This window comes from Protopterus annectens, chromosome 9.part0, assembly GCF_019279795.1.
Source record: "Protopterus annectens isolate FY-2018-M chromosome 9.part0, PAN1.0, whole genome shotgun sequence".
Taxonomy (NCBI): Eukaryota; Metazoa; Chordata; order Ceratodontiformes; family Protopteridae; genus Protopterus; species Protopterus annectens.
In genome coordinates, this window is record NC_056743.1 from 1,308,707,733 (window position 1) to 1,308,720,751 (window position 13,019).

Genomic DNA, 13,019 nt, shown 5'->3' on the forward strand with positions numbered 1-13,019 from the left:
TATCATTGATTATCGTGTTAAATACTTTTTCACAGTATAGCTGTACTGTATGTTGCTGTTCAGGAAAATAAGTACTGAGGGCTTTAGCATTACACTACTTGGGGTTCAAGAGCATTACTTCAATGACATGAATGTCACCAACTGGTAGATATGCGTCTGCATCTTGGAGACATAAATGTGCACTACGAAGTAAATGCCTAATACTGATGTTATTGTTCTGTCTTGCTCCCTATGTGAAAATTGTAAAGAGAGAGGAAATGCAACTTAAGTGTGCTGAAGCACATGTGAATAGGCGTGTGCACAAGTCCCTGTCGGCTTGTTGGATTTCTGAAAAGTAATTTAAGTCACCTGTATCATAAGTCTAGCTTGCATATCTATTCTGCATAGACAGTGCAATGTTATGTCTATCTTTTCATTTATTTATTTATTTATTGACATTTGATTACTGGGAAAGTCTGACTGGGTCACAGCCCATTTTTACTGGAGGCCTGGAGAAAAAAGTTTCAAAGCTTTGCAAAACATTTTAAGAAGAATAATTTTACAGTCTTTACAAATAATAGAAAAAAACAAATACAGTTTAAATAATAATACCAAATTAGACATAATATGAAAACATTGGTTAAGAATCGGTACAAGTTGTAAAACAATGAAAAGTTAGAGAAATGTTAGCCAATTTATAGAGAATTTAAAGGTAAGTTAGTATAACACAAACAGTATTATGCAAAACAGTGTTGTGCAGCAGTACATTTCTCAGAGAAGCTTTCATTGGAGCTGTCTTATTAAAGTGATATGAAAGAAGATAGTGTCAGTATGAGAATACAACCATAACTGTTTGTGAAAATCAGCTCAAATCACAAGTGTCAACTCTTACTTTTATGTCAAATCATGACTTGTTTGCTGCAATATTTTAAGGTAAGTGTTTTGCTGCCTTTGGATATGGATCATGGTATACTCAAGTAGAATCGACCTGCAAATCCTAATGAATCACATCCCCCCTTATGCTGTCTCTCTCTCTCTCTCTCTCTCTCTCTCTCTTCTCTGCCTCCCCATCTGCTACTCTCTGTCTCTTGAACTCTGTCATAATCTAAAATAATCTCTGCTCCATCCTTCTTGCAAAGTATACTTTTTTCCCATTAGATTTAGCCCTTGATGACTGATGGAGATCCAAGACAAATATGCATCTTCTTTTTATTGTAGGAAAGGGGAGGAGTTTGTCATTTGGTCCGATAAAGTGACTTGGTCAGAGCTTTGTAAAATACAGGAGGCATTTATAAGATCAAGCTCAAGTCGCACAGGTGTGGCTCAGTTTCTCAACCTGCTCTGCACTATATTTATTTTGCTGCAATAGCTTTGATGTTAAGAAAGGCCAAAAAGATGAAAGGTTAATGGCATTAGGAATCTGAAGAAAAGAACATCAAGAAATACCATCTTTTTCCTCCAATGACGATGAACAATTAACACCACTGCATTTAAATACATAGGGGATGGTGCCATCCGGCTTGGCTTGTAAGGAGAAGGACTGCATCTGGTGTCTAATGCTCACGGTTACATAGAGCTGTGTCTGTAGCTTTGCATTTAGAGACATCATAAGCTCTCTCACGGATGTGCTGGCAAGGGTCAGGCCAGAAAATGCCAGAATGGCAAAGTATTCTAGACTGTTAATAATGTAATATATGTATGTGAGGTACTGGTTCAGGCATTCACTAGAATGAGACTAACCCTATGGAAACAAAGTGAAGCTAAAACATTAGCTAAGGCTAAGTGCTGATGGTGGTCAGACTGGCATCATTACTGTAGCTCCTACCAACATAAGACAGAGCAGTCATGTTTCACCTTATACACTCCTCCATCTTGGATTACTGTGACAGAGCAAAGTGTCTGTTCTGCTTCTGGAACCTAGACTTTCATCACTGTACAACTGTGGGGACATGCTTACAGCAAGACCTGGGCAGTCTATGTGGTAAAATGTTCTAATTTTTCATGGACTTAACAGCATTTTATTATGCTGCAGGTTACATAATAAAATGATTCAAAATTCATATGAGGAGAGGACAGAGAGGTCAGGAAAGAGAGATCACAGGACATCATTTGGTATAAGACACACAATTGGCTTAATTTTTAACAAGACCATTCAGTAAAAAGTCTCACCTCTGCCTATATACAAATGTCTTTTATAAAGACTAAAACTTAATTTCTGGTTCCCTAAGACTGTATGAGGAGGACAGTTTTTATGTTCTGAATCTTAATATTTTTTGTTTCCCTACTAGTAGCAAAAAAAAAAAACGTTCAAATGTTCACAAACTTGGCACTCAGCTGTCAAGATTACATTATTTTCATAGAAGAGCTTTAGCTCATAAAATAAATCCATCTGGAAAGATTTATTCCTATTGCCAAAAGAGAACAAATGCTACAGAACTGAATGCCTCCGCAACTTCTTCTGGAATCTAGCAACTAAGGCTGTTCACACTACATAAACATTGCTCCAACCTTCCCACAACAATCTTTTTCAACAACCTACTATGTTAATTTAGTACTTATTAACTAGTGTAGGAGGGAAGTGAATAAGAAACAGGGATATAATGAATAACTCATTGTGGCATACATGCTATTACCAAAAAGGGTAACCTCCAGGAAGACCATAAAAACGTATCTGCTTGATATGCAAATATTTTTGACTTCTTACCTGTTACTGAAGAATATGCCTGAGCATGTCCGGATAAACTTCGTCCAACTGGTGTGCTGGAGGGCGTCAGCACGGCTTTCCTACTATCCACTGCACTGTTTATAAGAGAGAGAGGATAGATGGTCTGCAAAAGAAGAATATAACTTACTTTGGCACATACTCTATAAAAAATAATTGATAATACTTAATTTTATCAGAGCACCAGCAGAAATATTTCAGGATTTAAAGAGTGATACAACTGGCTAATTCTGATACCAAACTGAAAATGGGAATAAACCAAGTTACTGCCTAACAAGGTGATGATAGCATCCTTTCTGTAAAGTTTGCCCAGGACTTCACCAGTGTGCATACAGTGCTGACCAAAGTCATAAGCAGTGTGGTCACACTTCTGTGAGGAAAAACTACAGAAATGCTGGCCTTATGTTCTTTTTCTACCTTTCTTGCATTGCTATAACACAAGCACAAGTGTGCTATCACTTGAGACTACACTGAACGGAATGTTTTCTTCCGAAGATTTGTACCACAGATTTATTCATATAAGCCAGGATGCATCTATGTTAAGACATCCCAAATGCACTGAAGAGTGACTTTGGGTATGGTTAGTGTTTTAAGCTGATACTGATAAAATGGAAGAATATTCCTGGCACAATATGCCATCCCTCTCACTGAAGAATACTGAGAAAATGCCATCCCCCAGCAGTGTGAAGCTGCTTACAGTGAGTCTCAGCTAACATCCATCTAAGTGCAAATCTAATCCTAAACAACTTTAAATGTAAATGTAACATTGGCCTAATGGTTGAAGTGAGAGCTATGCTTAGATTTGTGTTTAGAGATTACTTTCTAAGGACGAAACAGGCTCAAAGATGCAATGTGACTAAATATCCAACCTTAATTAAAGTATACACCTAACTGCTTGACCTAAATATTGCTCCACTGTCATACGCCTATGGCTGAGGATATGGTTATATAAGGTCTGTGGGTTGGGTTAGTCTTAAGAAGAAGAGTGAGTGATGCATGCTAATTTTAGGTAAATGCCTAATCCCCTGTTTTTGGTTGTGCCAAGACTGTCATTTTATCTGCTGACTATCACAGCTACTGCTTTTGTTGTGGAGAGCAGTATAATGCTAAAAGTGTCCATACAAGAGTGTAATGCCTGTAGTGTGGAAGGAAAGGTTACGAGATGGATCAGTTTAAAATGGCTTATTATAGTATATGTTCCAAATAAGGGCATGATGTTAAGTAGTGGACACTTCTGGACTAGGGTTGCCACCTTTTCAGATGCCCAAAGTGGGACATTTTTGGTACAAACATCAGATTTTGCGGGCCGAAACATACCCACAGCCAGTACAAAGGACAGAACTTCAATTTTTTGCCTAAATGAAAGCTTATTCTTGTAGCAGTTTAGTTGCTTATTCTGTTTCTTATACCATTTAGGTGTTTCAGACACAGAATAACTGTTTTATGCAACTATTACATGAAATATAGGAAATAGTTTTGTCCTAAAATCTCAGGACATTTGCCATTTTTACAATTTTTTTGCAGGACACAACTGCCCAAAGAGGGACTGTCCCTCGCAAAATGGGACAGGTGGTAACCCGATAGTGGACAAAAGCACTATGCAGTAAGTTTGAAAAAAGACAATATAGTCAAACTATTCAAATAGAAAAAAGGAAGGGTATTGTTCAGAAATATAAAAGAAAAGCAAAGGCAAGTTGCACTAGATGAAAAAGATGTGAATGGTAATAATGTTTACAAGTCACCAGATAAGGAAATGTCTGCACTGCAGGTGATGAACCATCATATTTGAGAGCCTTCAGGAGATAAAGCTTAGAGGTAAATGAAGATCCATCCACTGTTCATGTTGGAAATGCATTCGCTGTTTGCAAAAAATGTTAAAGCTGAAGACAGTACATCAGAAGAAGACAATAACTGTTTGGTGAATGATCCTATTACAAAAAAAAAAACCTGAAGAGAAAAAAAAAATGCAACCCTCAAAAGTGAAAGATAAAAATGAAAATTAAAACAAACTTGTGTAATTGGATGTTAACAGTGTTAAAGAGGATTGGAATATCTGGCTTATTAGTTTGACCTTCATAGTTTTCTTTTGCAATATTTATTTTAGCATGCAGAAAGAAAGAAAGAAATAATTTGGAAAAGACTTGGGAGAAAGAGAACATTATAAGTGTATTGTAGACATACATGTTCTAGGTATAAATAGATCAGAAAGGGTGGAACTGGGTGACACTGAAAACTGGATTATGTTAGAAAGATCGCCATTAAGTGTTGTTAATAATTGTATATATTTCCCAGTGAGATTGGTTTGTTCATATATCTCTCACTCTAAGAAACATCATTTAGAAATGCTTAAAACTAGTTAAATGATTTTACTCATTAGGAGTACTAGTGTGTGCGTGTGTGTGCATGCACGTGCGTCTGTGTGTGTGTGTGTGTGTGTGTGTGTGTGTGTGTGTGTGTGTGTGTGTGTGTGTGTGTGTGTGTGTGTGTGTGTGTTCGGGTGGGGACATAAATTGTTCTACTTGGAGAGAATGCAAATAATTTAACTGATATGAAGTACCTAGAAATATTTTCAGATATATTATATTAAAAGTTGCTACAGTTCCTATGAAGAGTTAATGCATTGCTCACATATTTATAGCGGCAGTATATGCATGTGTACATATATATATATATATATATATATATATATATATATATATATATATATATATATATATGAAACATAGTTTGCAGTTTTTTCTATTGCTGTGATGATTTGGGGTGAGATATTTGCCTGGGAAAGTAACATGGAAGCTCAGTGTTTCTCTTTTACAATTAGTTCAAGGCTGCATGTCTAGTCTGGTTTAGCAAAAGAAAACTGGAAACTTTAATTTATGTCTGCAAATATGACTGGCAGATGAGACTGAGCAGGCAAATAAGTAAAACTAAATATAATGATAAGAATACATGTAGAAATATATTACCTCAATGATATGATAAAAAAAGATATGCTGAATGAAACTGAAGGAAAGAAAATATCACAGAAGAGGCTTTAGTTAGCTAAGGTGAAAAGCATGCATTGCATTGGGGGTAAGAGAGAGATTTTGTATTATTCTGAACTGTTGGAAGATGCAAGGAAAATTGTATAATGAAAAGAATTAAGGGATGTATCTGGAATGCTAATGGCATGACTAAGTTACAGGGTATTTGGCAAAACTATATAATAAGTACGACTCTTTTGGACAATAATTGTGTAGCATGCAAGATGGATTAACAAGATTTTCTTGGAAGCAGGTAAGACTATTATGGAAGCAGATAATATAAAGATTCCAAGATGGGATGGTTTACCTCATGATTTTTTTAAGTTTTTGTCATCTTCACTTAATGATGACTGGATGAAATCTTTAGTTGCACTTTGGACCAGAGAAGATGATAATTGCTTAAAGGTGGGTCTTTTTGTTTTCCTGAGTAAAAAGGCAAACCCTCTGGATCTATGAAACTAGAAACCTATTTGTTTATTATTTATGGGCATAATACTGATTGTGAAGCTTTCTAAGAATATGTTGGCAGGGTGGGCACACAGAAAGATAGGAAAATAATAGAAAAGCATTTATATGGACTGTAAGCTACCTAGCCATATACACCTTTAAGTAGACACTTAAAAGTTCATTACTCCTTTTTAAGCACTCACTATTGCCTAGCTCTCATATTGAGCAGAGCTGTACATGACAATCCTGGTGTAAATTTGTTTACTCATCCTATCATCAATACTAGCCTTAAAAGTAGTCAAAATAGTACTTTGACCTGTAATTGTAATGTATTTCCTAGGCTGGGAATACATTGAGTCAGGAACATATCTCACACCAGCAAGTTCAAAAGGTTTCACACTTGTGGGATGAATCAGAGGAGCCTTTTGGTTCTTTGAGAATATAAGTGCAATGTTCTGCTCAGGGACAGAAGATGAAGGTAGATGGGCATGCTGTTTTATTAGATGAATAAAAGGTGTTTAATAATAATGAAGGAATTTAAATGAATTAGGACTGCATAAGAGGTCTGTATAGAGGAATAAGAGCTACATTTTTATTAATGAGAGTTCAGGTACTTTATTTTGTGTAAACAGTGATAGTCATCATGGATGCTCTTTAATTCCACTTTTGTAAGTAGCATACATGGATTGATTTTATAAGGGAGTTAATGTTCAGTTTTATTAGGGAGTTAACGTATGATGCTGATATGAGGATTACACTTGTGGCATGAATGGAAATACCAGAAATCATAGCTTATGGTTTGTGCGTTTTGATTAAACGCCATTGAGATGCAGTGTGAGTGTTGACCTCTTAGCAGGGAGGTATGATCTATGATCATAGAAGATGTACCTTTCAAACACAGCTTTGAGTGTTGCTTTTCCATTTCATCTAACAGAGGGTCTGTCCCTGCCAAAGCTTGTCTCTCTGCCAGATCTGCCACTCAGTTTCATACTAGTCCATAGCCTTAGTCATCTGACAGAACCAATAATTATACATCTGGTACTAGTTCACAATAACAGTGCCTAATCTAACCCAAAGTAAATAGCTAATGTCCCAGCTAACTAATTTAGTACAAATTTTACTCTGCTCACATCGATACCTTTCCCACAGATTCCACAATCTCAGCCACCCCCTTTAAATACTGTGGAGCAAGTACTTTCAGCCTTCTCAAAAACTAAGGATACCTCATCCAGATGCCCTGATAACATACTATGTTACCTGATCATCAATACCAGACCCTCTATGAGTCTCTGCTTAACGTCTTTAATCAAAGCATCTCCATTAGTTACATTACTGCAGCTTGCAAAGGAGCCATTGTAATGATGTTACACAATGGTGGCCCAACCATAGACCCCGAAAACTATAGACCTCATTAGTCTCACTAGCCTTATATGTAAATCTATGGAACATTTTATCCCAGACACATTAATCTGGGCATTGAAATGAAAATCTCTTAACCATATAGGTTACACATCACTTCAAGCAGACTCTGTCATAAAGAATCTAAGCAATATTATTGGCAATTCATTATATTTTGACCATCATGCCTCTGCAGTAGGTCAGAAAGGCATCTGTCTCATCTAATTTCCAAAGGCAGCTACTTCCGATCCAAAGAAGTCCCATTCACTTATACCACATCAGACCCATTATTGAATATAATGCCACTTTTGGCATATATTTACCTAAATATATTATACAGCTTGAGACACCTCAGAGTTCCTAATTAGAAAAAAAATTGGTCTAAAAAAACTGTATCATGTGTCTTATAGACTGCTATGTGAGGATCTGTGTCTAGCCTTTTGAGTTATGAAAGATCTGACCCTCTTTGTCCTTCTGGTCCTTTGCAGAACATATGACTCCTCAGATACCCGGATAATGGAACCAAACCTTCATCAACAAATAAGACAGGTGGTAGAACTGGTTAAGTTACTTTTGTTGTCCTGCAAAACTACTCTATTGCTTGTAGGGGCTAAAGTGGAATATCTTCATCTTCTGATGCAGCCTGACATGATGTTTTCTATAAAAGGAAATGATACAATGTTTTCTAGAGATTAGGATTGTGAAATTGGAATGTATACATATTTGAGACTGGTTTTTGTTATATCTCATCTTTGCTTTGATGATATTGTGGTGACCACTTCCCTGAAACTTTGCTATATGCAGTTTCTCCCTGTTATCTCCTAGGTATTTTTAATAGAACATTTTAAGATAGAAGTTGTTAGATTTATTTATCCTGCTTTGAGAAAGTATTTTTTAAATATTCCTGCCTGTTTAAATGTTGTTTTGATATTCAATATGCATTTTATGATTTCTCTGCCTATTTAGCCTTTAACTGCATTGTTGCTTTACTGCTTAAGTTATGTTTATTTATTAAATTTTAAGTTCCTATGGCTTTTTACTGTACATGTATTACTGCTATTTATTATGTGACAAGAGGTATTTACCACTGTAGGTTTACAAGATGCGGCTCCTGTCTCTGTTTTCCTACTCCATTGAAGAAGATAATGCATATAATTTCATTATTTGGCTTAATCAAGAGCAGCAGGTTGAGGTTTCTAGCCTTCCAGGGTGGCATAACATGCCAGGTAGAAAGCTACTGGAAACTGGAGAATTCTACTATCATTTCATGGGAATTGTGTGCATGTGTGTATTTGAAAATAATAACTTGTTTAAACTGCAGTTATCTTGGGTTGTGACCAAATGGGCCTCATCAGAAATCAATACTGGCCACTCTCCATAAAGACAGTGTCCAAGATATTCTTATCTCTATTCCATAACTCAATTATGCTTTTAAACAACTGAATGTATACCTGTCTAATGCCAGTAGTATGGAATTCAATATTTCCCCAGCTCTAGACTGAAAGAAATTACTTCATAATTTTGATTGCATCTCATTTAAATCCTCTGAAAATGGATTACTCCTCATACTCTTATCATGCTTACAATGTTAATTCCCAATGTGCGTCCAATAGCTACATATTTAAATCTTTTAAATATCTAAATTAAATTTTGCCTTAGCTGTCTACAGTACAAAGAGAATAAGGTTAGTTTCCTATGTCTCACTTCAAAAGATAAATTTAACTATCCAGCAATTTATTTGTGAAACCCAAACCCTTTACACACACATATACATATGTACCAGAGTCATGTTCCATTACTGGTCTTATGACTCTCTTATGAATAAGCATAGCCATTTCATCTCTTAAGAAGACAGTTTTTAATAATAATGTATTTACAAAACACACGTCCCTCAAGATTCTATTCCTCTACCCTTCAAAACTAAGCTTGTAATTAATAATAATGCCTAAAACTCATAGTCCTGACATTCATTAATACATTTTTCTCACACGTGCCATATCCTATACTTAGCCTCTCTGAAATGCTTTCCCTATCACTGAGCTCTCAGTTGTCTAAATACTGTTGAATCTCATATTGAGCTTTAATAGATGTAACTATTACAGCAATCTTCACATCATCTGCAAACATTACAACCCATCATTTACCTGCCATTGGGAAAAAAGACAAAAATATGGAATAAAAAGCCCAAAACAAAGCTCTGTGGGATCCCCTAAAGATTGTTTTATTTCCTTTGACTTATAACTTTGAATACATACTCTCACTGTTCTGTCATTAACCAGTTCTCTATCTACTTAATAAGATATTTACTGAATTTCTATTTCTATAAGGTTTTAGCAATTTGATAATAAAGAACTGAGTTGAAGGTCTTAGCTAAATCATGTCTACTGTCATATAGCTGCTAAATGTCTGGACTACAACAGAATAGAAACTAATTAAACTGGTGATAGTGGACCACCCAAAAAAAAAAAACAGTGCTGGTGTTTCTCACAATATGTTTTATCAGTTGTAACTTGTTTTACATTTATCAGGATTCTCTAAAAGAAATTTTCAATAAGGCTAGTTAAGCTTATAGGCCTAATTATTTGGTTTTAAAAGGACCAACTCCCTTGTAAATTGGAATAATGTAAGTACCTTTCCATTGTGGTGTCCAGAGATCAAGGACTGTTGAAGCAAGTATTTTAATTCTTCCTTGATACTTCCCTTGAAGATGGATTTTAAAAAATATCTCATCATCTCATCAGCACCTGAAGCAGTATATGGTTTAATCTTAGCAATTGTATTATCCACCATGTGCTTTGGTAGTAGGCCTCTCACAATTAATAAGTATATTTGCCAAGATAATATTTGCATGAGGGGCCACAGAAAGAGGTATGAGGGCAGGGCCTGAGAGTGTTAGATCAAAGACCAAGCTCTATAGGTGCACTGTATGTAATCTGAGGGACTGATGTTGAAAGCTCCTATCCAGGACAGCAGTGCATATTCTCTTTATATTGGTGACGTTATATTTTGTGATTTGATTATTGTTGTCAGACATTTGTGCACCTTTTCTCCTATTTTAACATGCTACATACCAGTGGTGTGACTAAAGAAGCCATTTAGGACGTTTTTCATATTCGGTGGTAGTGAGTGTGACCATTTTTCAGATTTGGTTGGCAGGATGAGGGTCACACCCCATCTATGCCACAAGTCATCATGCCATCTTCCAGGTAAACCTAGGTAGTTGGATGGTCAGGTGGGACAGCCTTAAATTCTCTCCCAGTCTATCTTGTGTTGCTCTCCTTGAGGCTGGAGGGAACTGCCAAATATGGTTTATTCATTAGGCTTGGGGTGGTCTGTAGACTGACTGCCAGTACTCAGATTTTCACTTCATATATCTTTATTTATATCATCCTGATAAGTCAGTTTTAATGCTTATATGTTGCTTATGTTGCTTTTGTTTCACGACATAAAAACATTTAATATTTTGCTTTTCTGTTAATGCAATCACTGTTAGCATATAACAGTTCTAGCTACATGAAAGAATAGACTGTTTTCTTTATTATTGCATTGTAATTAGAATATGGTCTGTATATGGTATTCCACTTTTTTCCTACTTCCTCCAACTCCTGCAAGATTCACTCAGTGTGTCCCCTTCATATGATCCATCATCTCATTCATTCCTTTCCAGGGTTGAGAGTCAGGCATCCTTGAACAGGCAAAAATGCTATGGCCCAATCATTCCCTGTCATCACATTTGTTCCCTTGGGAGGTGAGAAATGGGCAGTTGGGAGCAGACCAGTCTGCTTAATCCTTTGATGTCTCTCCTAACCCATGCACACTGATGTCCTGCATACTCACAATAACTGCCAGTTAGGGAGAGACATCTTTGCTGCCATACACATCACCCCTTGATCAGGTGATGCCTTACATATGCAAAATAAGTGACCACTTCTTTGAGCAACCATCTATCCTGTTATAGGTGTTGATAATGCCGCAAGCCAAACTGTTTCCTTCTTGCCCACAGGATAGGATGGCTGACATTAGCCGCTCATACTCATCCCTAAGCCTGGCCCCTCTAGCACTAGTACTGCTAATTAAATATGAGTTGCCTAGGCTGTAGTCAGGTCTTCAGCCCTCTATGCCACAAGGACAGGATATGATGTCATACTTTCTTAATATGAATGATTTGGGCACTTTCTTCCCTGAACATTCACTCCAAATGCATTTTATACAGCTGAGTCTCTCAGTCAGCAGTCTAAATGAATGAATAAATAAACAAACATATAAATAAATGAATAACTACATAACTAAATAACTAAATGACTAAATAAAATGCTTCTTACAGTATCCTACAGAGTACTATGAGATAATCTGTGTCTGATATACAAGGCATCCTCCCACCTAATACTGATAGATTTAATTCACATCAGCAAGTCAAATAACATCAGGAATACTCAATCTAGGGATCTAAACCTCTTCTGCAACATCAAAGCAAAACTCACGGTGTCAGCTGCTGACTGCAGAAATACACAAAATGAACTGATACCCAAAGTAGCAATGGATGCACAATACAATGAAAGTCAGTGTCCACGATAAAAACTCTTCTTTAATAGACCAAGCAATACAGGTGAAACAGTGATTAAGCGCTTTCATCCACATAAAAGTGGACTTCATCAGAATGTTATATGTTAACCATCAATGAATATCAGTTCATTTTGTATATTTCTTCTGCAACATCAACAGAACAATTTGGAGTGACAGGTATATCCTGCAAATGATATTGCTGCTCTGGAATAGACTCCCCATCCATAGAAAACAAAGTTCATCCTGCTCCATATTAAAAAATATTACATTGTCTCATGAGTAACTGTGTAGCTCGCATATATGTATATATATATATATATATATATATATATATATATATATATATATATATATTTTTTTTTAATGTTTGATCAGAACTGAAAATTTACCAAGTCTCATGCATAAACAAATTTAAAGAAATGGATTTTGATCCTGTATTGTTAGGCATTTATTACAAAGCCTATAATATAATTTATCTAATGAGGGCATTGAAGTAGTCATTAAAACATTAATTCATTATAGTTCAGGTCTAAAAAAGTACATTATATCACAAAGCTTGTATAAAATCTTTAAGCAGGCCCAACCAGTTGAGTCAGAAGTGGTTGTCTCTTGATTACCTCATCAGCCTTGCTGTGGGTGGGGGATGTGTAAGATTCTGGATAATGATGCCTGTCAAAAGGACATTCCAGTCCATCTAGGTGCTGTTGTATAAATGCTTCAGTGCGGAGCTGTTTTCGTGGCATGCTTCCACTGTTTGGTGAGTCGATGCTCAGCCTGCAGCTTTCTGGGTCACCTGGATGCAAAAGAGAGTCATGAGACTTCAGAATCTTAATGCAACTCGGCAGTGAAGTTCAGTAAAATAAATAAAAACAACTGATGCATATGTATCA

At 36.2% G+C, this 13,019-nt stretch overlaps 1 protein-coding gene across 3 annotated transcripts in view; it reads right to left on the minus strand.

Moving 5' to 3' along the window:
• PAX8 (paired box 8) overlaps positions 1-13,019 on the minus strand; it is a 127,842-nt gene that overhangs the window by 40,210 nt on the left and 74,613 nt on the right. For all 3 annotated transcript variants that reach the window (XM_044084274.1, XM_044084273.1, XM_044084275.1), the window contains exons 8-9: positions 12,747-12,922; positions 2,684-2,807 (exon numbers count right to left, since the gene is read on the minus strand). In XM_044084274.1, the coding sequence (XP_043940209.1) occupies positions 2,684-2,807; positions 12,747-12,922 (300 nt within the window). The remainder of the gene's footprint in view (positions 1-2,683; positions 2,808-12,746; positions 12,923-13,019) is intronic.